Below are 23,158 nucleotides of genomic sequence, written 5' to 3' on the forward strand. Positions count from 1 at the left end.
GAAATTAAACAATTGAATATTTTTCAACATGCAGATCGATGGAATTACCAACTTCAACATGTTACTAGGATCAAACTTTTATGTATCTAGAATCTACTATAAGCGATATTTGTCCCACGTCGAGTTCAATGTAACAGTAATAGAAAAAGGAACACAGACAGCAATCAATTCAACAGAGACGGTAGTAACATCCGAATATGATTATGTTGCCAGCTTCCTACCGGGATCACCCAGAATGTTTAAACCAGGACTGCCTTTCACCCTAAAGGTATATACTATCGTGTGGTCCTCCAGATTACTTTACTTCAGATATCGACATTTGCCTATATAGGTCAATGTAATGACTCCTGATTTGGTGCCGTTTTTCAATCGAACCAACGTCACCTTGGACTTTTTTGTATCGCAATATCCATCAAACAGAAAAATTCATTCTACTGTTGTTGAGGCTATCAACGGTACGGCAGAATTTGAAGTGTTTTTGGAAAGAAATCATTTTAGTAACGACATCGTCGTAAAGGTAAGTACACTTAATTATAAATACTTTGGTAAACAGTTTTGTACATTTTACAGTTTTTCACTTACATAATCTAGGCGATAGTCGATTCCGCAAATACAGCCATACACACAATTCAAGTAAATGGTTTTATCGGTAAACCTCAGATCACCACCAGATCAGAAGAAGAATTATTATTTGTAGGAAAAACCAAATCAGAGTCTATCCATGCAGTCTGCTCGATTATTATTTTAACGTTTTTGACTTGTAGCCTGGTAGCAATGAGTTGACATTCTACACAACTCAAGCGGTCGAAACAAATTTGTTTTTGCTGGTAAGATATGGTGATTGCATGCACTGGTAAACCTAGATGTTGGTTTCCTCTGTTTATATTTCTCTTCAAAAGTCATCCTCAAAAGGAGCACTTCTGCGTTCCTGGACTAAAACAGTGAAAGCGAAAAAGTCTGGAAAGTATTTGGGATTATACGAATTTCGTATTTCTATTGATGTCAGCTGTGCAATGACTCCTCAGTTTCATCTCGTTTCCTACTATATCGGAGAGAAAAACACCGCAATTGCTGATGTCATCACATTGAGAGTGCAGCCCTGTTTTCAACACAAGGTATGAGCAGTAAGCATATATATATATATATATATATATATATATATATATATATATATATATATATATATATATATATATATATATGTCTTTCTAAATACTTGTTCAGACAACAGCTCTACATTATAGGTCAACGTGGCTTTTAACTTAAATGAGACAAAACCTGGAAGAAACATACAAATGTCGATAACAGCAGATCCTGGTTCGATGGTCAGTTTATCAGCAGTAGACAAAAGCGTATATCTGGTGCCTTCCTCTTGTACAAATCAAATGACTGCAGAAAATGTATTGTCATGGTGTATACTATTTATCTGACGATCGGACGTTGACCGTCAACGTCTTGCCCATGTAGGTATTAGCTGAAATGTCAAAATACGACGTTCATTCTAGCATTTCCGACGACGACGAATCGAGTTTGTATAGTTTAAGCAACCCAGTAACCGGTGGTTTGAGAGACTGGTGGAGATCGTGGTGGCCCAACGCTGAATTTCCTCAATCATTTCGAGTAAGATATGCATGAGGTGCACGAATAAGCAAAGAAGCAAACACTGCGATATTGCTATTCTATTGTTGAACAGGCGGCAGGTATAGCAGTCATGAGCAGTTACCACTTTGAAGGTAAAAAGGTTTATCGCTTCAAACGTCAAGTTGGTTCGGGTGACGGCGGAGAAGACGAGGAAGGTGGTTTAGCTGGCATTGGCAGAGTAAGAACTTTCTTTCCCGAAACGTGGCTGTGGGAAGATCACATCGCAGAGTAAGTTCATCTTCAAAGAAACAAAGTATAGGTAATGTAGATGTGGCGTGTTTCTTTGTCCAGTGCTAACGGCCATGTGGTGTTGAACTTGACAGTTCCTGATACTGTCACTACGTGGGTGGCCGACGCGTTCGCTATCTCAGAATCTTCAACTTTTGGAATAGCCGAGATGCCTGCAACTGTCTTAGCGTTTCAACCATTTTTCGTGTCGCTCAGTCTTCCATATTCGGTCATTCGAGGAGAAGAGATGACTGTGATCGCTACAGTCTTTAATTATTATCACGAAAATCTCACGGTAAGTTTTATAAACAATTATAGCATATATTAAAAATTCAATAGCTCGGAAAATTAATCTATATTCATTTGAGCAATTATACATCCCTTTCTTACATTTCTGAAACCATCAACGTCATCGTGTAAACGTTGTCGTGTGTTAGTTGATTGACTTGCCTCTACAAACCATGACAAGAAGCATCCAGCAAGTCGATTATCAGTTAACAAAAATTGTTGAAAGTTGTTAGCATATACAGTAGTAAGTATGTATTGCTGTAGTAATGTATGTAGTACTGTAGTATGGTATGTCGTACTGTAGTAATGTATGTAGTACTGTAGTAAGGCATGTAGTACTTTAGTAAGGTACGTAGTACCGTAGAAAGGTATGTAGTACCATAATAAGGTATGTAGTACCGTAGTAAGGTATGTAGTACCGTAGTAAGATATGTAGTACTGTAGTAAGGTATGTATGTATGTAGTACTGTAACTACTACCGACTGTATATTGCAGGTGTTGGTGGTACTTGAGAAGCAATTATCAGAATTTAGATTTTCCGACGGAGACGGCAGTAAGAGAAATACGACTATCTTAGTTCAGTCAAAAGACAGCGCTACCGTTCGTTTCCATATCGTACCGTTGCAATTGGGATACATTCCGCTCAAAGTATTGGCCTATTCCTCATTAGATTCCGACGCAGTGTTGAGGACTCTTTTAGTAGAAGTAAGGCAAACAAACAATGATGGTTAATTGTCGGTAATTTGTCTTAATGCTATTTTCATCAGCCGGAAGGAGTTGAAAAACGTGATTCTCAAAGTGCTTTTGTTTCTTCATCAACTAATTTAGAATTTCCTCTGGAATTGCCGAATTATGTCGTCAATGGTTCCGCTAGGGTCGTCTTGTCTATGACAGGTAAGAGAGTTCCTGGTGCTTGTATTTAATGCCGATGGTATGTATTACACGCTACGACGTTTTTAGGTGATTTCATAGGTCCCGCCATAAGCTGCCTTGGTTCCCTTTTAAGAATGCCATATGGATGTGGAGAACAGAACATGATCAACTTTGCTCCAGCCGTCTATATCAGAAAGTATCTCGTAGAAACCGATAGCCTTACGCCCGCGACGGACCAAAACACGAGAAAAATAATGAGTACAGGTACGTGTAGGTAAACAAAATTTGAAAATAGAATTATTTGATACAGTTTCAATAAGTATGTTGAGCAGGTTTACACTTGCTAAATTCAATAAACTATATTAATTATGCGATGCCGTTGTGTCGACATCGGACAGTGCTATTGAGGAGATGTATTCGTTGTTCATTTAAAAATGATCAGAGCTCCGTTTGCACGTATTCAGAATTACTTTGACCGTAATTGTTCTGCAAAGATAGTGACGCCATCCAATCATCGTTGTGTTCTGATAGGACGCTGTAATATCGCCTCATACTTGACACTGTGTTCAAAAGCAGACACATTTTCATATTCAGTCCAACTAGTGCGAAATATTCTATCTCGTCGCAAACCCCACATATAGAAAGTTCGTCCAAATTTAAAACATCTTTAGAAAGAGATGCAAATGCAATTACCTTCCGAAATTGATACATTAGCTCGTCTGCTCGCTTATATAAACAGAGCAGTTTGCTTTGCAAGCAATGTTTAGTCAAGTCTTCATAGAAAAGCTATAACTTGCGTATGTGATGGCTTGAGTAAATGTAATGCTTTCTTACAATTCTTTGGTAGCGTATATATTTATAATCTTACCTATTCTATTCTTTCTTCGTTTACAGTTGTTTTTTGCCTTTTAGCTTCATGTTCATCCCGAGACATGTTTCTACTGCATGCCATACACTTATATATGTTTAAAACAACCAACGACATTCTTATTTACAAACAAGAATGTCACTCAAATAGCATGCATCATGTAGAATAGAAGGTTTTCAGGAAGGATAAATAACTTTATTTCATTTACGCTTAACTCCTCGCCTTCGTATAAAACTACAGAACCTTTTAAGAAGCTATTGTTTAGAGCACTTACTACTTTCTAAAATCTCCTGTTGTAAAAGGTTATCAGAGAGAATTGACGTACCAAAGAAGAGACGGCTCGTACGCTGCTTTCGGAGATCGCAGTAGGAAAGGAAGCTTGTGGTAGAACGAAGCACATCAAATTAAGAAACTATTTTTTCCGATATTCTAACCCATTGTTTGCAGTCTGACAGCTCTCGTTATGCGTGTTTATGCTCAAGCGTTACCGTACATGTACATCGACATCGAATCGATGAGCCGGTCGCTTTGTTGGTTGATAAATCAGCAAAGTGAGGACGGATCTCTAGGAGTGAAAGTTGACGTCATACACGGAGGATTGTATTGTGCATCGGTCGGCTCAAAAGAAACTGTTCAATTAGAATTAACGGCATACAACATAATGGCACTTTTAGAAGTGAAACGCAAATTGAAAAACAAGGTAATTCATTGATAATGAGACAATCATGCCATCTACTAGAATGTTGTTTGTATATCTTGTTAGGAATTGCAATGCAATGATGGCAACGTTGTTATCGACGACGTCGCTAGAAAGAGCATATTGTTTCTACTAAGAAACATTGACAACGTAGTTAACCCGTATTCTAAGGCGATGGTAGCGTACGCGCTGGCCATGGCAAACGAGGAAGAGTCAGATGCACTCATTGACCAGCTATTCTCACTTGCAGACAGAAAAGGTTAGTGCGTCATCGTCACTTCTATCTATTCGATTGTGTAACGATAGACTATCTCAAGGCGATACGTGCTTTTGGTCTCTCGGACAGCAATGTAGACGGTCATATAGATGTCGCTACCAACCGTCGAGCATACAGACGGCTGCTTATGTAATTCTGGCATGTGTGGAGAGAGACAGAATAGCAGAGACGGTTTGTATCGTTTCGTGGTTGAGCGAGCAGATGGACGGATGCGGCGGATATCGATCGACTCAAGTAACTGCATGTCTACGTATATACTGTTATATCATAGACAGAAACGTGCACGAGATGGTTTGTACTGTAGGATACGGTATTGGCATTGTTTGCGCTTTCTAAAGCTGCACGAAAACTATACTCTGATGATTCGATCAAAGTGGCCCTTCACGTTACAATGGAGAATTACATAAACAAAACGTTTCAAGTCAACGATAATAACAAACTGATCACTCGAAAAGAGGAGGTATTCTAATGGCTCTAAAACTAAGTTTGAATAATAGATATAAATTGGATTGAAATATTTGTGGTAAACGGTAGATCATCATATTCCATTCCACCCATGTAAAAGCACGCGGTACTGGGAGCGGTCACGTATTGTTTCAGGTGATAAAAATTCTAACATATAATGTTATATTCACTCTTATTACTTCGTGGACATTTAGGCCGATCTGACCTACAACATTCCTAACGTCGATCCAAGCGACTCGTTCCAACTAAACGTATCGGTGAAAGCCAAAGCATTTAACTTAGACGAGATCACGTTTGACTTGAATCGATTCACACGAAACTCACAAGACGAAATCGACGAACTACCGAACCCTGACGATCTCTTTTGGAAAGAAGATCCGGATATAGACGAGATAGACAAAGAAATTGAAAAAGAGATCGAACGGCATTCGAGAGAAACAGAGGAGGAGAAAAACGAGAGGAACACGCCCACTCAGACCGTTTCATTCGCAAACGAAACGCAACAACAACAACACCCGACAGTTTTGATCACGAATGTCTGTTTTAAGTAAGATGTCGACTACGCAAACAATGTCTAAACACGTGACATCTCTATCCAATGTAGGTGGAAGAGACTAGAGGAAAAACCGGGAATGGTCATCATTGAAGTGGGTCTGTTGTCGGGATTCCAAGCAGACTCGATATTACTTCAACAAGTATATACAAACTATCATTTTAATGTTCACGTATAATGTTCTCTAGATCGCGGTTATCGTTTTCGTTGTTATTTCAGTTATTTCCAAAGACAGAGATCGGCCTGATGCGATATGAAGTTAAACGTCGTGTCGTTACTTTCTATTTTGATGAAGTCAGACAAACTTACGCAGTATTATCGTTGATGCAATACCCTTGTTAATAAGCATCTTTAATATTTAGTTTCCTCAAGACAGGCCGTTGTGTTTCAGTTTTGAGCAAAAACGAAGTCACTGCATTGCAAACCTTCGACCAGCGTATGTCAGGGCGTACTCGTACTACCAACCGGGTATTGCTTATTACTGTAGATTTTCTCTACTTGAACAAAATTATTTGCTCGATTTTGTCTCTAGACTTCAGTACAACTGTAAAGTACGATCCTCCTGAGGACATTTCCAACAACAATCTAGAAGAATGTGATGCAGAGATCATTAGTGGAGACGTAGTTGAAATATCCTCTTCTGGATCAGGTGGAGGTCAAAATTTTGGTTAGTTAGAAATTTGATGAACATGAAACAACGACAATGAAACAATGGCTGTCCTGAATTTTTCTTTGCTACTGATGTGTGTCTTTAGTGTTGCAGTCTTTATGTTTGACTATTGCTCAGCAGTTTGTGAGAACATGTAATTGTTAGCATGATAAAACAGTCTTAAAATCAACATGTTCGATCTGTTGCTTTCAGAGCTGTCAAACCACCAGTTCTTCTGACCTGTAAGTGTTATTGAAAATATGTATGAGATAATTATCTATAGCATAATACCGTATAGACACACACACACACACACACACACACACACACACACACACACACACACACACACACACACACACACACACACACACACACACACACAAACACACACACACACACACACACACACACACACACACACACACACACACACACACACACACACACACACATATATAATGCAGAAAAGTAGGGAATACGGTGTGGCTGTGTAGAATGTCTCACTGCAGTAGAAACTCGCAAATGTAATCCAAGTTACACGTAGAAATGTGTCACAATGCAAATTGAACACTATATGTATAAGCGACAAAACACATATATAAGCTCATGCACTTTTAAAAGCCTTCCCCATACGGGTCCCTGAATGTTTGACCAATATAGCCGGAAGAGATATTTTCTACTACAGATAATAGTTATGACACTACATGTCAAGCAATCACAGAACAGAGAAATGAAGAGCAGGAGCTCTGGTCGAGACTTTACTCTCAACTCAATAACACCAGCTGATAATGCTGGCTGGACCGGAGAATTAATAGAATTACTAATGTCTATTCGCCTACCTCATCTAACTTTGTCCTATTTTGCCATATAGAAAATGAAATTAAACAAAGAAACCACCCGTAAACCAGTTACTCTACTACTCAAAACACAATAGCTATCTATTTAGTATTAATTAACTTAATATATTACAAAGCTTTCTTTGCCAACACTGTGAACACTCTAAATTGATATCAAATTTTCTCATGAGAATCTGACCTGTACAGCTGCTTGAGACATTCCACGTCTTTCTCTCTCAACATATAAGATTTGAAAGATGGAACAGCAGCTTCCACCAGTGCAACCAGATCTTCGACAGTCGGCGCTTCCTCTTTGCCCATTTTGACATCAGACATCTCTATATCAAATCCAACATCAGTACAGAGCTGCAACCAGGTTGAAACTGAGTCAAGACAGATGCCCCAGACCGAGTCCAGACATTCTGAAGGCGATAATAGAGAAAGAATGTCTCTGAAAATAAATCTGTCTTGAGTCTGGGTAGGAAATAAGAGACAGGTTTAATCCATTGAAATACCATGTTGCTCAAGATTCCATCAAACGGCCCAAGTCTCATCGCTTTTTTATGCTTCCCTGTACAAATGTCAGTGGCACGTGACTGCTGTGTAATCTGATTAGCTCTGCTCTAGCTAACGCTATTCTTCTCTCGCTGATATCTACACCGACTACTCGTCCTGATTTACCGACTCTCGATGCTAACTCTACTGCAAGCCTTCTGGTATCGCAGCCAAAGTCTAGAATACTTTCTTCTCTCTGCGGTTTCAGATATTATTTCATCAGATCACAAGACATTCGAAATTGGACGTCGGAGTGCTCGTGAAAAGTATTACCGTCACTTTTAGCTTGCTCAAGCAAATTCATTGGGAACAACACCAACCTTTGTTCTTGAGATACGTGTGAGTTTCCTGCGATAATCCGGGTACTGTTAAACTCATGGGCCTCGACCTCCCTGACCGTGCAGCGCCGAGGATCGAGAACTACCTTTACTAAGACGCCAAGGTTACATGTGCGTAGACTCGTTGATGCCTCAGCTCAGTCTTCTTGCGCGGTAGGTCTGGTACACCGCTCTAGCAACACAAGGTGAGTTAGCTGTCACGTGTTCATAAAAACATGTGGTTTTACACGTGTCGGCAGAAGAAAAAGGTCACGTGGTTCTCTCACGTGGAAGGACCACCAACGATAGTCCAGAGCAGTTGATAGATGGAAAAGCTAGAGCTACATGGCATCAACCGAGATGACGTGAGGATAACGATCTGATCTTTCCAACTAGGAAACCAAATCGGTGAAGGGGAACTTCAAAAATACTTCACTAGACTCATTCTCCACGAAAGTATGACGCGACAGGAGATAGTCTGGCTACGCGAGACTACCGTATGTACTAAATAGATTAGTTTGCGCGAATATTACTCAAGAATCATGTTCGTATTTTTAATTCAACTTAGCTTGTGATAGCAGCTTCGCAAAGTGAACCGATCTCTGAAATTTCTATTCTTTAGGCGATTGCTGTTACAATACGCGTGTATATACACCTGAACGCTGCCAACAGCATTAGCCTAGACACTCTGCATACTGGATGGGGTCGAGTTCACACACACACACACACACACACACACACACACACACACACACACACACACACACACACACACACACACACACACACACACACACACACACACACACACACACACACACACACTGTACACTAGATAAAGCATTCTATTGCGCCATATCGGATCCGCTGGTTCTTTAATGTCTAGGGTATGGTTAATGATATTATATATTCTTAATAGCACAGCTAGGTCAGAAGAACTGATTATTTGAGAGCAAAAGGCTGAGGTCGAATTTGTCTTTCGTGTTATTTAATCACACGTGCTTTCACAAAATGCTGACCATGAGCAACATTCAAACCTAGAGACTGCAACACTGATGACATGCACAAACCACAAACACTTCAAGACAGCCATTGTCTCATTGTCTTTGTTTCATATTTATCAACTTTATAACTAGCCATAATTTTGACCTCTGCATGATCCAATCAGTCTAATGTCAAATGCTTGCGAACCGGCATTATAATCAGCGACATTAAGTTTAACAATTCGTTTAACACTGAAAAGCTTGTCGTTAGCTTACCAATTAATAATTATTACTGTTTCAAGTTGTTGTCACGGGTATACGATTGCAATGTCAGGATTGCTGCGTCAAGGCTCTGTTGCGAGAGTGAATGTAATGTTAATGTCAATGCCAAAGGAAACCGTTCAAGTTAGAGCTCAGTTGCTCGACCCAACCAACTCGCAGTTGATATGTGAAGCTGACCGTACTGTTGATACAGGACTAGATGGTACATTAGAGTTAGACTGCGCATAAACTCATTTCCACTATTTGTTCCATTGATATTAATCTATTTACAGAGTTGACGAATGTTGATGAAGTGTGGGTGTCGCTCGAAGTAAAACGACAACGACTACATCAAGTTTTCATAATGAATGAACAAACAGTCATTTCCCTAGATTCCGTCCGATGTTCTATCTTCTCAGTACCGACTCGACGTCTCCGCTGTTTCTGGCGACAAAACTTTCTTCAGTGAAAGTGCTATTGTGGGTGTGGCGCCAAAGGGTCCAACGATATTTATTCAAACTGATAAGCCAGTTTACAAGCCTGGACAAACAGGTAAAGACAATCTTATAACGGCTACATAAAAAGGAATGTCTTGCATAGATTGTAAAGCGACGTTGTCCATAACACAACATAGGGAAAGGCATTGTTTTATAGTCACAACTTCTATGTTAGGCATATATTGCCCTATCCAAAACTGCATTCACTGTGTATTCTTCACATTCTTCTGTTTAGTTCGAATGAGAATTGTTGCCCTCGATTTCGAAATGAAACCATACAAAGAAACCGTGAGTTTATCTTGTCACTGTACAAAACTGTAATTTTGATATGCTCATTGTTTATATATACATGTAGGTAACCATAGAGATATCGGTATAGTTCATCCAATCCATCTTTTGAACTGTCAAAGCTAAATTGAACTTCACGCTTTTGTACTCTTTTAAAGGATGGTCATGGTACTAAAGTTCAACAATGGATAGACAAATCGCCGCTCACAGGTAACTAAACCTTAAATTTCTTACTAAAGTTTTCAATATGATGCCTCAAACATCAATAAATATTTGTTTGTAAGGAATTATTCCTTTATCGTTTCCCTTGTCCGACGAGCCAGTTGCTGGAGTTTGGAACGTTTCGGTATTCGTGCTATATCCACCAGCAGTGCTACTGTATTGTCTCAAAGACTTTGATTACTGTCATTAATTAATACATAAAAGTAACAAAACTTCTGTGTCTTGCAGGAGAAATCTAAAGTTCAAACTTCATGTTTTCAAGTCAAAGAATACGGTACAAAACTGATTTACATATTATGTCAATTAAATAGTCTTGCTCTTTCCAATTGTGACCCTCGTGTTGTCTGTTGTGTTTCAGTACTACCAAAATTCGAAGTAACAGTCATTGTTCCACCTTACATTGTAACTACATACAAGACAGCTCCCGTAACGGTTGTAGCAAAGTTAGATAAACATGTAACGTTGAAGGACAGCATTTCCATAACTACGTGAGTTTCAATTTAGATACACTTATGGAAAACCGGTAAAAGGCGTGGCTTGTTTAACTGCAAAATCTGTATACGATCATCGTTATCTACCTCGAACACGTGCGTCACAAACATGCAAAAAGGTGAAATAGATTAATGAAGCCGTTTTCTTCAGCAAAAATATAATTAAATAATTAAAATATTGTTTCAACATGCAGATCGATGGAATCACTGACTTCAACATGTTAATAGGATCGAACTTTTATGTATCTAGAAGTTACTATAAGCGATATTTGTCCCACGTCGACTTCAATGTAACAGTAATAGAAAAAGGAACACAGACAGCTATCAACGCAACAGAGACGGCAGTAGCATCTGAATATGATTATGTTGTCAGCTTCCTACCCAGAATGTTTAAACCAGGACTGCCTTTCAACATTAAGGTATATACGAATACTAACGTGTGGTCCTAACAGATTACTTTACTTCATATAGCGACATTTGCCTACATAGGTCAATGTAATGACTCCTGATTTGGTGCCGTTTTTCAATCGGACAAACATCACCTTGGACTTGTTTGTATCGCAATATCCATCAAACAGAAAAATTTATTCTACTGTTGTTGAGGCTATCAACGGTACGGCAGAATTTGAAGTGTTTTTGCAGAGAAATCATTTTAGTAACGACATCGTCGTAAACGTAAGTACACTTAATTGAACATACTTTATAAACAGTTTTGTACATTTTACAGTTTTTCATTTACATAATCTAGGCGATAGTCGATTCCACAAATACAGCGACTCACACAATTCAAGTAAATGGTTTCATCGGTAAACCTCAGATCACCACCAGATCAGAAGAAGAATTATTATTTGTAGGAAAAACCAAATCAGAGTCTATCCATGCAGTCTGTTCGATTATTGTTTTAACGTTTTTGACTTGTAGCCTGGTAGCAATGAGTTGACCTTCTACACAACTAAAGCAGTCGAAACAAATTTGTTTTCGCTGGTAAGATATGGTGATTGCATGTACGGGTAAACCTAGATGTTGGTTTCCACTGTTTCTATTTCTCTTCAAAAGGCATCCTCAAAAGGAGCACTTCTGCGTTCCTGGACTAAAACAGTGAAAGGGAAAAAGTCTGGAAAGTATTGGGGAGTATATGAGTTTAGTATTTCTATTGATGTCAGCTGCGCAATGACTCCTCAGTTTCATCTCGTTTCTTACTATATCGGAGAGAAAAACACCGCAATTGCTGATGTCATCACATTGAGAGTGCAGCCCTGCTTTCAACACAAGGTATGAGAAGTAGGCTGTATATATGTCTTTCCAAATACTTGTTCAGACAACAGCTCTACGTTATAGGTCAACGTGGCGTTTAGTTTAAATGAGACAAAACCTGGAAGAAACATACAGATGTCGATAACAGCAGATCCTGGTTCGATGGTCAGTTTATCAACAGTAGACAAAAGCGTATATCTGGTGCCTTCCTCATGTACAAATCAAATGACTGCAGAGAATGTATGTCATGGTGAATATTTATCAGACGATCGAATGTCGACCGTCAACGTCTTACCCATGCAGGCATTAACTGAAATGTCAAAATACGACGTTCAGTCTACCATTTCCGACGACGACGAAACGGGTCTGTATAGTTTAAGCGACCCGGTAACCGGTGGTTTGAGAGACTGGTGGAGATCGTGGTGGCCCAACACTGAATATCCTCAATCATTTCCAGTAAGATATGCACGAGGTGCACGAATAAGCAAAGAAGCAAACACTGCGATATTGCTATTCTATTGTTGGACAGTCGGCAGGCATAGCAGTCATAAGCAGTTACCACTTTGGAGGGAAGACAGTTTATCGCTTCAAACGACAAGTTGGTTCGGGTGACGGCGGAGAAGACGAGAAAGGTGGTCTAGCTGGCATTGGCAGAGTAAGAACTTTCTTTCCCGAAACGTGGCTGTGGGAAGATCACATTACAGAGTACGTTAATCTACAAAGAAACAAAGTATAGGTAATGTAGATGTTCGGTGTTTCTTCGTCCATGCAGTGCTAACGGCCATGTGGTGTTGAACTTGACAGTTCCTGATACTGTCACTACGTGGGTGGCCGACGCGTTCGCTATCTCAGAATCTTCAGCTTTTGGAATAGCCGAGATGCCTGCAACTGTCTTAGCGTTTCAATCATTTTTCGTGTCGCTCAGTCTTCCATATTCGGTCATTCGAGGAGAAGAAATGACTGTGATCGCTACAGTCTTTAATTATTATCACGAAAATCTTACAGTAAGTTTTGTAAACTATTACAGCATACATTAAAATCAAATAGCTCGGAAAATTAATCTATATGCATTAAAGCAATTGCACATCTCTTTCTTACATTTCTGAAACCATTAACGTCAACGTGTAAAGGTTGTCGTTTATTGGTTGATTGACTTGCCTCCCTACAATATTGTACAAACCATGACAAGAAGCATCCAGCAAGTCTATTACCAGTAAGTAAACTAAAAAAGTATTGAAAGTTGTTAGCATATACTGTAGTAAGGTATGTAGCACAATAGTAAGGTATGTATATAGTACTGTAACTACTAATGACTGTATTGCAGGTGTTGGTGGTACTTGAGAAGCAATTATCAGAATTTAGATTTTCCTACAGAGACGGCAGTAAGAGAAATACGACTATCTTAGTTCAGTCAAAAGACAGCGCTACCGTTCGTTTCCATATCGTACCGTTACAATTGGGATACATTCCTTTCAAAATATCGGCCTATTCCTCGTTCGATTCCGACGCAGTGTTGAGGACTCTTTTAGTAGAAGTAAGGCAAACAAACAATGATGGTTAATTGTCGCTAATATGTATTATCGGTATTTCAACAGCCGGAAGGAGTTGAAAAAATTGATTCTCAAAGTGCTTTTGTTTCTTCATCAACTAATTTAGAATTTCCTCTGGAATTACCGAATTATGTTGTAAATGGTTCTGCTAGGGTCGTCTTGTCTGTAACAGGTAAGAGAGGTCCTGATGTATTTAATGCCTATGGCATCTATTACACGCCACGACTTTTTAGGTGATTTCATGAGTCCCACCATAAACTGCCTTGGTTCCCTTTTAAGAATGCCATATGGATGTGGTGAACAGAACATGATCAACTTTGCTCCAGCCGTCTATATCAGAAAGTATCTCGTAGAAACCGATAGCCTTACGCCCGCAACGGAGCAAAAGACAAGAAAAATAATGAGTACAGGTACGTGTACGCAAACAAAAGTAGAAAATAGAATTATTTGGTACACTTTGAATAAATATGTTGAGCACGTTTAGCCTAGCGAAATTCAATACACAATTTTAATCGTGCGATCCCGTTGTGTTGACATCGCACAGTGTTGTTGAGGAGATGTATTCGTTGTTTATTAGAAAATGATTTTCACATTCCGTCTAACTAGTACGAAATATTCTATCTCGTCGCAAACCCCACCTATAGAAAGTTTGTCCAAAATTGAAACATTTTTAGAAAGAGCTGCAATTGCAATTACCTTCCGAAATTGATACATTAGCTCGTCTGTTCGCTTATGCACATAAAGCAGTGTGCTTTGCAAGCAATGTTAAGCCAAGTCTTAATAGAAAAGCTATAACTTGCTTATGTGATTGCTTGAGTAACTGTAATGCTTTCCTAGAATTCTTTGGTAGCGTATATATTTATAATCCTATCTACTTTATGCTTTCCTCGTTTACCGTTGTTTCTTGCCTTTTAACTTCATGTTCATCCCCAAATATGTGTCAATTGCATCCATACACTTATATATGTTTAAAACAACAAATGACACTCTCATTTACTAACAACAATGTCACTTATATAGCATGCATCAAAATAGAAAGTTTCAGAAAGGACACACAAATAATGCAACAAAAAATCATATTTTAGAATGTATTTCCTATACGCTTAACTCCTCGTCTTTGTATAAAATACAGAATCTTTTTAAGAAGCCATTGTTTAGGACACTTAATACTTTCTAATATCTCCTGTTGTAAAAGGTTATCAGAGAGAATTGACGTACCAAAGAAGAGACGGCTCGTACGCTGCTTTCGGAGATGGCAGTAGCAAAGGAAGCTTGTGGTAAGACGAAGCACATCAAATTAAGAAACTATTTTCCCCGGTATTCTAACCCATTGTTTGCAGTCTGACAGCTCTTGTTATGCGCGTTTATGCTCAAGCGTTACCGTACATGTACATAGACGTCGAATCGATGAGCCGATCGCTTTGTTGGTTGATAAATCAGCAAAGTAAAGACGGATCTCTAGGAGTGAAGGTCGACGTTGGAACCGGAGGATTGTATTGTGCATCACGTGGCTCAGGAAAATCCGTTCAATTACAATTAACGGCATACAACATAATGGCACTTTTAGAAGTAAAACGCAAGTTGAAAAACAAGGTAATTAATTTATAATGTGACAATCGTGTCATCTACTAGAACTTTGTTTGTATATCTTGTTAGGAATTGCAATGCAATGATGGGAACGTTTTTATCGACGACGTCACTAGAAAGAGCATATCGTTTCTTCTAAAAAACATTGACAACGTAGTTAACCCGTATTCTAAGGCGATGGTAGCGTACGCGTTGGCCATGGCAAACGAGGAAGAGTCTGATACACTCATCAACCAGCTATTCTCACTTGCAGACAAAAAAGGTTAGTCCGTCATCGTCACTTATATATCTATTCGATCGTGTAACGTTAGACTATCTCAAGACGACATGTGCTTTTGGTCTTTCGGACAGCAATGTAGACTGCGATATCTATGTCTCTACCACCCGACGAGCATACAGACGGCTGCTTATGTAATTTTGGCTTGTCTGGAGAGAAAAAGAATAGCAGACGCGGTTTGTGTCGTTTCGTGGTTGAGCGAGCAAATGGACGAATGCGGCGGATATCGATCGACTCAAGTAACTGCATGCCAACGTATATACTGTTATATCGTAGACAGCAATGTGCACGAGATGGTTTGCACTGTAGGATACGGTATTGGCATTGTTTGCGCTTTCTCGAGCTGCACGAAATTTCTACTCTGATGATTCGATCAAAGTGGCTATTCACGTTACAACGAAGAATCACATAAACAAAACGTTTAGCGTAGACCAGCACAACAAACTGATCACTCAAAGAGAGGAGGTATTCTAATCGTTGTAAACTAAGTTTGAATAATAGATAATAGAAGGTGGATTGTAATATTTATGGTAAACTGTAGATCGTCATATTCCATTCAACCCATGTGAAAGCACGCAGTACTGGGAGCGGTCACGTATTGTTTCAGGTGATAAAAAATTGTAATATGTATAATGTTATATTCACTCTTATTGCTTCGTTGAAATTTAGGCCGATCTGACCTACAACATTCCGACCGTCGATCCAAGCGACTCGTTCGAACTAAACGTATCGGTGAAAGCCAAAACATTTAACTTAGACGAGATCACGTTTGACTTGAATCGATTCACACGAAACTCACAAGACGAAATCGACGAACTACTGAACCCTGACGATCTCTTCTGGGAAGAAGATCCGGATATAGACGAGATAGACAAAGAAATTGAAAAAGAGATTGAACGGCGTTCGAGAGAAACAAAGAAGGAGAACAGCGCGAGGGACAAACCCACACAGAACGTTTCGTTCGCAAACGAAACTCAACAACAACCGACAGTTTTGATCACGAATGTCTGTTTTAAGTAAGACGTCGACTACTCAAACAATTTCTAAACACGTGACATCCCCATCCAATGTAGGTGGAAGAGACTAGAGGAAAAACCGGGAATGGTCATCACTGAAGTGGATCTGATGTCGGGATTCCAAGCAGACTCGATATTACTTCAACAAGTATATACAAACTATCATTTAATGTTCACGTATAATGTTCTTTATATCGTGGTTATCGTTTTCGTTGTTTTTCAGTTATTTCCAAAGACAGAGATCGGTCTGATGCGATATGAAGTTAAACGTCGTGTCACCACTTTCTATTTTGATGAAGTCAGAAAAACTTACATGGTTCTATCGTTGATGATTTACGCTTGTTAATAAGCATCTTAATATTTAGTTTCCTCAAGACAAGCCGTTGTGTTTCGATTTTGAGCAAAAACGAAGTCACTGCGTTGCAAACCTTCGACCAGCGTATGTCAGGGCGTATTCGTACTACCAACCTGGTATTGCTTACTATTGAAGGTTTTCTGTACTTGAACAAAATTATTTGCCCTATTTTGTCTCTAGACTTTAGCACAACTGTAAAGTACGATCCTCCTGACGAAATTTCCAACAACAATCTAGAAGAATGTGATGCAGAGATAATTGGTGGAGACGTAGTTGAAGAATTCTCTTCTGGTGAAATATCCTCTTCTGGATCAGGTGGAGGTCAAAATTTTGGTTAGTTAGAAATTTGATGAACATGAAACAACGACAATGAAACAATGGTTGTCTTGAATTTTTCTTGCTACTGATGTGTGTCATTAGTGTTGCAGACTTTATGTTTGACTATTGCTCAGCAGTTTGTGAGAAGATGTAATTGTTAGCATGATAAAACAGCCTCTCAACGTGTTTGATCTGTTGCTTTCCGATCTGTCAAACAGCCTGTATGAGTTATTGTAAATATTTTAGAGACGATTACCTATAGCCTAATACCCTATACATATATACCATGCAGAAAAGTAGGGGATAAGGTGTGGCGGTGTAGAATGTCTCATTGCAGAGAAACTCGCAAATTTAATCCAGGATATGTCCGTTTAGAATTCTTATTAGAGAGGATCAGTATTTGCTAAACTACATGATCATGAATCAGGTTACTGTAATACATGTAGAAATGTGTCCACAATGCAAATTGAACACTGCATGTATAAACGACAAACACGTATATAAGTTCATGCATGTTTGCATTCCCCAAACCGGCTCTCTGAAGGTTTGACCAACATGGACGAAAGAGATATTTTCTACTCCAGATAATAGTTATGACACTACATGTCAAGCAATCTCAGAACAGGAAAATGAAGAGCAGGAGCTCTGGTCGAGACTTTACTCTGAACTGAATAGCATTAGCTGATATGCTGACTGGACCGGAGAATTAATATAGAAATAAGACTATTCGCCTAACTCATCTAACTTTGTCATATTTTGCAACATAGAAAATGAAATTGAACAAAGAAACCACCCGTAAACCAGTTACTCTACTACTCTAAACATAATTGATTTCTATTTAACATTAATTCAATTAATTAAGATATCATAAACATTTCCTTGCCAACACTGTAAACACTCTACATTGATATCGAATTTTCTCATGAGAATCTGACCTGTACAGCTGCTTGAGATATTCCACGTCTTTCTCACTCAACATATATGATTTGAAAGCTGGAACAGCAGCTTCTACCAGTGCAACCAGATCTTTGACAGTCGGCTCTTCCTCTTCGACCATTTTGACATCAGACATCTCTATATCAAATCCAATATCAGTACAGAGCTGCAACCAGGTTGAAACTGACTCAAGATAGATGCCCCAGACCGATTCCAGACTTTCTGAAGGCGATAATAAAGAAAGAATGTCTCTGAAAATAAATCTGTCTTGAGTCTGGGTAGGAAATACGAGAAATGCAAATCGACCACCGGGTTTCAGATTTGAATAAATATCTTTCATAATAATTGAACGCTCGACAGGTTTAATCCATTGAAATACCATGTTGTTCAAGATTCGATCAAACGGTTCAAGTCTCATCGCTTCTTTTATGCTTCTCTGTACAAATGTTAGTGACACGTGACTGCTGTGTAATCTGATTAGCTCTGCTCTAGCTAACGCTATTCTTCTCTTGTCGATATCTACACCGACTACTCGTCCTGATTTACCGACTCTCGATGCTAACTCTACTGCAAGCCTTCCGGTAGCGCAACCAAAGTCAATAATACTTTCTCCTCTCTTCGGTTTCAGATATTCATTCATCAGATCACAAGACATTCGAAAGTGGACGTCGGAGTGCTCGTGAAATGTATCTCCGTCACTTTTAGCTTGCTCAAGCAAATTCATTGGAAACAACACCAACCTTTGTTCTTGAGATACGTGTGTGTTCGGATTGCTCGTATAATCCGAGTACTGTTAACCTCGCATAGACCTCGACCTCCCAGACCTGTGCATCGCCGAGGACTACTTTACTAGAAAGCCCAAGTTACATAGCCTCGACACTAGTAGGCCTCCCTTTGCTTTTGGTGGTCCGACCGCGCGAGGATAGCAACGGGACTGTATCACGTGATGTTCTCTCCGAAAATGTAACTCATTATGTCACGTGACGAGCTAGCTTGTCACCTGACCTATTTTGCAAATGATAATTGGTTGACTCTAAGTCACATCTGAGTTATTTCCTGATTATTTCCTTTGATATGCAAAGCTCTTTAGTAAGCATTTAGGTAATTAAGAAAACAAAGTTCTAGACGTCGAAGGTGTCAATTAGTTCTAGCAAAGGTGCCATTATCGTTTGGCCCCTCATCTCTGTTCCGTCAAGATTGTTATTTTTTGTTTCTTCGATCGCGATGTAGCCAAAGTATCACAGTGCCGGTATTCTTCTACAGGAAGATCACCGAGAGAGGAGAGCACAGTGGTAAGACAGGCTCACGTACAACAGCTTCTTGTGCACTACGTCTAGCGACCAACGAATCGTTTGGATGAGTGTGTTCGTCTCGCATGTTGTAAACAGTGTTCCAGTACAGCGCCGGATCCAGGAATTTTTGAAAGAGGGGGTTCACCGTTAGCAGTTATTTATAGCATTACTAATTTTCTCTTTTCCAATAAAATTATATGAAATTATTGAACCACGCCTATTGGAAAAGAGGGGGTTGGAACCCCCTCATCCCCTCTCTGGATCTGTCCCTGCAGTGTTCTCCCGACATCGCTGCGAGCACGTCTTGACCATGAAGAATGGCGGAAGACGCTTCCAACTGATCACTTCTGAACAAAGCGTGTTCAAAAACGTTCTGCAGAATCGCCGTAAGACTTGAGAATGAAGCCATTCAAATTTTAGCAGTATGCAGTACACTATCGCACATATAGTCTGCGCGTGGTTTTTTGCGCGGGACATGGCCTTACCTAATTAGAGGCTGTACGTAGCAAAGTTTTTGGTGTCGTTTCGCTAGACAGTGAGCAACATCGTGAGTGCTTGCATGCATAGCTATCTACTGACCGCTATTTTGCTTTTGTGTAGCCTAGCAGGTTTGCCGCCTGCCAGTGTATGCGTGACCGCTGCGTGAAGTCTCTGCTGTAAACGAAAACACACATGATCTCGTTTAAAGTCCCATTAGCAATATATTACGAACCGACATGGGTGGGTCTTACTAATTACATAATTAATTAATTTATCACGTGACATAATGAGTTACTACTAGTAGGCCTCCCTTTGCTTTTCGGAGAGAACATCACGTGATACAGTACCGTTGCTATCCCCGCGCACCTGACCGCTGCCGACAGCAATAGCCTAGACTCTCTGCATACTGGATAGGATCGAGTTTAAACACACAAACACACACGCGCACGCACACACACACACACACACACACACACACACACACACACACACACACTAGACTAGTAAATGCTCGGTTAGCATTGAGTTAGGTTAGCGAAGCCGATGGTGTTCTCTATTTACTTCGCACAACAATGGTTGCGTCTAGTTTCTGTCAAACAAATGCGGGAACTCAGAAAGCAGACTTTGAGTTGCTCTTCTTCTGGCTTTGTCTTTCATTCGTCGTTCAAGGTTGAATCGTCTCACTCGTTTACTGAGATAGTCGCGTAACTAACACGTGCGTTACTTGCACTGACCGTTCTAGAGATCTCAACGGAAAACTAACTGCTAAATTTTCAGAACGGGACTCTCGGTTACATTTTTATTTCTGTACAATGAAATATTAAACAATGATCTAATCAGCCCGGACGAAGAAAGGGGCTACTCATGCAGCTAGCGAAGAACGAGATCTTTATATACAGCATGTATACATTGGGATATTGGATCTTCTCCTAATTTTTCAGAATGGAATATAATTGAACGAAATATAAGTCTGAACAAAATACCTCATGAGAACTCTGTCCGGCTGCTAATTTATTAGAATGGAGTAAAAATGCATGTGAACGAGCTAATTTGCACCTTCAAGTTCATTCGAACGCACGCCAATATTGTGCGGTAAGTAGGCTATTCAACTAGTGTGTGTGTGTGTGTGTGTGTGTGTGTGTGTGTGTGTGTGTGTGTGTGTGTGTGTGTGTGTGTGTGTGTGTGTGTGTGTGTGTGTGTGTGTGTTTTGTGTGTGTGTGTGTGTGTGTGTGTGTGTGTGTGTGTGTGTGTGTGTGTGTGTGTGTCTGTGTGTGTGTGTGTGTGTAAAACTTGACTTAACTATCAGTCTAAATTCAAATGCTTGCGAACGGGCATTATACTTAGCGACATTAAGTTTAATAAAGAATCGCTTAACACTGAAAAGCTTATCGTTAGCTTACCAATTAATAATTATTACTGTTTCAAGTTGTTGTCACGGGTACACAATTGCAACGTCAGGAGTGCTGCGTCAAGGTTCTGTTGCGAGAGTGAATGTAATGCTAATGTCAATGCCAAAGAAAACCGTTCAAGTTAGAGCTCAGCTGTTCGACCCAACCAACTCGCAGTTGATATGTGAAGCTGACCGTACTGTTGATACAGGACTAGATGGTACATTAGAGTTAGACCGCGTATAAACTCATTTCCACTGATATATTCCATTGATATTAATCTATTTACAGAGTCGACGAATGTTGATGAAGTGTGGATGTTGCTCGAAGTAAAACAACAACGACTACATCAAGTTTTCATAATGAATGAACAAACTGTTATTTTTCCTAGATTCCGTCCGTTGTTCTACCTTCTCAGTACCGACTCAACATCTCCGCAGTTTCTGGCGACAAAACTTTCTTCAGTGAAAGTGCTATTGTGGGTGTGGCGCCAAAGGGTCCAACGATATTAATTCAAACTGATAAGCCGGTTTACAAGCTTGGACAAACAGGTAAAACACAATCCTAGAACAGCTAGATGAAAACGAATGACTTGCATAGATTGTAAAACGACGTTGTCCATAGCAAAACATAGAGAAAGACATTGTTTTGTAGTCTAAACTTCTATGCTACGCATTTATTGCTCTATTCAAAACAACATTTACTGTGTATTTTTCACATTCTTCTGTTTAGTTCGAATGAGAATTGTTGCCCTCGATTTCGAAATGAAACCTTACAAAGGAAACGTGAGTTGAACTTGTCAGTGTACCAGACTGTCATTCTTTATATGCTCATTGTTTATATATACATGTAGGTAACAATAGAGATATGGGTATAGTTCATCCAATCCATCTTTGAACTGTCAACGCTAAACTAAACTTTACTCTTTTGTACTCTTTTAAAGGATGGTCATGGTACTAAAGTTCAACAATGGATAGACAAATCGCCGCTCACAGGTAACTAGTTGCTACATAAAAATTTGTTTAAAGGTTTAATATGATGCTCCAAATCTCAATAAATATTTTTTGTAAGGAATTGTTCCTTTATCGTTTCCATTGTCTGACGAGCCAGTTGCTGGAGTTTGGAACGTTTCAGTATTCGCACTATATCCACCAGCAGTGGTACTGTATTGTCTCAAAGTCTTTGATTACTGTCATTAATACATAAAAGTAACAAAACTTTTGTTTCTTGCAGGAGAAATCTGAAGTTCAAACTTCATGTTTTCAAGTCAAAGAATACGGTACTAAACTGATTTACATCTTGAGTCAATTAGATAGTCTTACTCTTTCCAATTATGACCCTCGTGTTGTCTGTTGTGTTTCAGTACTACCAAATTCGAAGTAACAGTTATCGTTCCAACTTACATTGTAACTATATACAAGACAGCTCCCGTAACGGTTGTAGCAATGTTAGATGAACATGTAACGTTGAAGGACAGAATTTGTATAACTACGTGAGTTTCAATTTATATACACTCATGGAAAACCGGTCAAAGGCGTGGCTTGTGTAACTGCAAAATCTGTATACGACTATCGTTATCGTCTACCTCGAACGCGTGCGTCACAAACATGCAAAAAGGTGAATTAGATTAATGCAGCCGTTTTCTTGAGCACAGATGAAATTAATAATTGAAATATTTTTAACATGCAGATCGATGGAATAACCGACTTCGAC

General features: G+C 39.4%; 4 protein-coding genes across 4 annotated transcripts in view; 3 read left to right on the top strand and 1 right to left on the bottom strand.

Moving 5' to 3' along the window:
• LOC134190986 (CD109 antigen-like) overlaps positions 1-4,610 on the top strand; it is a 4,817-nt gene extending 207 nt beyond the window's left edge. The window contains exons 2-15 of the mRNA XM_062659542.1: positions 35-268; positions 332-517; positions 592-693; positions 765-827; positions 900-1,115; positions 1,245-1,325; positions 1,468-1,620; positions 1,694-1,869; positions 1,933-2,164; positions 2,653-2,862; positions 2,925-3,051; positions 3,118-3,294; positions 4,201-4,282; positions 4,346-4,610. Coding sequence (XP_062515526.1) covers positions 59-268; positions 332-517; positions 592-693; positions 765-827; positions 900-1,115; positions 1,245-1,325; positions 1,468-1,620; positions 1,694-1,869; positions 1,933-2,164; positions 2,653-2,862; positions 2,925-3,051; positions 3,118-3,294; positions 4,201-4,282; positions 4,346-4,610 — 2,280 coding nt within the window. The 5' untranslated portion in view covers positions 35-58. The remainder of the gene's footprint in view (positions 1-34; positions 269-331; positions 518-591; positions 694-764; positions 828-899; positions 1,116-1,244; positions 1,326-1,467; positions 1,621-1,693; positions 1,870-1,932; positions 2,165-2,652; positions 2,863-2,924; positions 3,052-3,117; positions 3,295-4,200; positions 4,283-4,345) is intronic.
• Positions 4,611-5,090: 480 nt separating this feature from the next.
• Positions 5,091-6,741, top strand: LOC134191472 (C3 and PZP-like alpha-2-macroglobulin domain-containing protein 8). The gene is made up of 8 exons (XM_062660089.1): positions 5,091-5,106; positions 5,177-5,332; positions 5,407-5,472; positions 5,532-5,884; positions 5,942-6,032; positions 6,110-6,184; positions 6,253-6,358; positions 6,423-6,741. Exons 2-8 carry the CDS (start codon positions 5,264-5,266, stop codon positions 6,560-6,562), a joined length of 900 nt encoding a protein of 299 aa, XP_062516073.1. The 5' UTR covers positions 5,091-5,106; positions 5,177-5,263; the 3' UTR covers positions 6,563-6,741.
• Positions 6,742-9,560: 2,819 nt separating this feature from the next.
• On the top strand, positions 9,561-16,680 carry LOC134190987 (CD109 antigen-like). The gene is made up of 26 exons (XM_062659543.1): positions 9,561-9,717; positions 9,788-9,825; positions 9,887-10,046; positions 10,227-10,279; positions 10,347-10,364; positions 10,438-10,489; positions 10,860-10,944; positions 11,006-11,111; positions 11,187-11,411; positions 11,482-11,667; positions 11,741-11,842; positions 11,914-11,976; positions 12,049-12,264; positions 12,331-12,702; positions 12,776-12,951; positions 13,019-13,250; positions 13,571-13,780; positions 13,842-13,968; positions 14,030-14,206; positions 14,992-15,073; positions 15,137-15,389; positions 15,453-15,645; positions 15,706-15,899; positions 15,970-16,125; positions 16,202-16,267; positions 16,330-16,680. The coding sequence occupies exons 1-26, from the start codon at positions 9,561-9,563 to the stop codon at positions 16,678-16,680; spliced, it is 4,050 nt and encodes a 1,349-aa protein (XP_062515527.1).
• Positions 16,681-18,214: 1,534 nt separating this feature from the next.
• Positions 18,215-19,009, bottom strand: LOC134190988 (carboxy-S-adenosyl-L-methionine synthase-like). The gene has a single exon (XM_062659544.1). The coding sequence runs from the start codon at positions 19,007-19,009 to the stop codon at positions 18,215-18,217; it is 795 nt and encodes a 264-aa protein (XP_062515528.1).
• Between the last annotated feature and the right edge of the window lie 4,149 nt (positions 19,010-23,158).

The sequence above is a fragment of the Corticium candelabrum genome, chromosome 15 (assembly GCF_963422355.1).
Source record: "Corticium candelabrum chromosome 15, ooCorCand1.1, whole genome shotgun sequence".
Lineage (NCBI taxonomy): Eukaryota > Metazoa > Porifera > Homoscleromorpha > Homosclerophorida > Plakinidae > Corticium > Corticium candelabrum.

Excerpts from the sequence above, each read along its gene's own strand:
- LOC134190988 (XM_062659544.1), bottom strand. The coding sequence starts at position 19,009 with ATGAATTTGCTTGAGCAAGCTAAAAGTGACGGAGATACATTTCACGAG.
- LOC134190987 (XM_062659543.1), top strand. The coding sequence starts at position 9,561 with ATGTCAGGATTGCTGCGTCAAGGCTCTGTTGCGAGAGTGAATGTAATG. Across the intron at positions 15,646-15,705 it reads CTCACTTGCAGACAAAAAAG|ACGACATGTGCTTTTGGTCT; the intron begins GTTAGTCCGTCA and ends GACTATCTCAAG. Across the intron at positions 16,126-16,201 it reads TGATCACTCAAAGAGAGGAG|ATCGTCATATTCCATTCAAC; the intron begins GTATTCTAATCG and ends GGTAAACTGTAG.
- LOC134191472 (XM_062660089.1), top strand. The coding sequence starts at position 5,264 with ATGGAGAATTACATAAACAAAACGTTTCAAGTCAACGATAATAACAAA. Across the intron at positions 5,473-5,531 it reads GCGGTCACGTATTGTTTCAG|GCCGATCTGACCTACAACAT; the intron begins GTGATAAAAATT and ends GTGGACATTTAG. Across the intron at positions 6,185-6,252 it reads TTACTTTCTATTTTGATGAA|TTTCCTCAAGACAGGCCGTT; the intron begins GTCAGACAAACT and ends TTTAATATTTAG.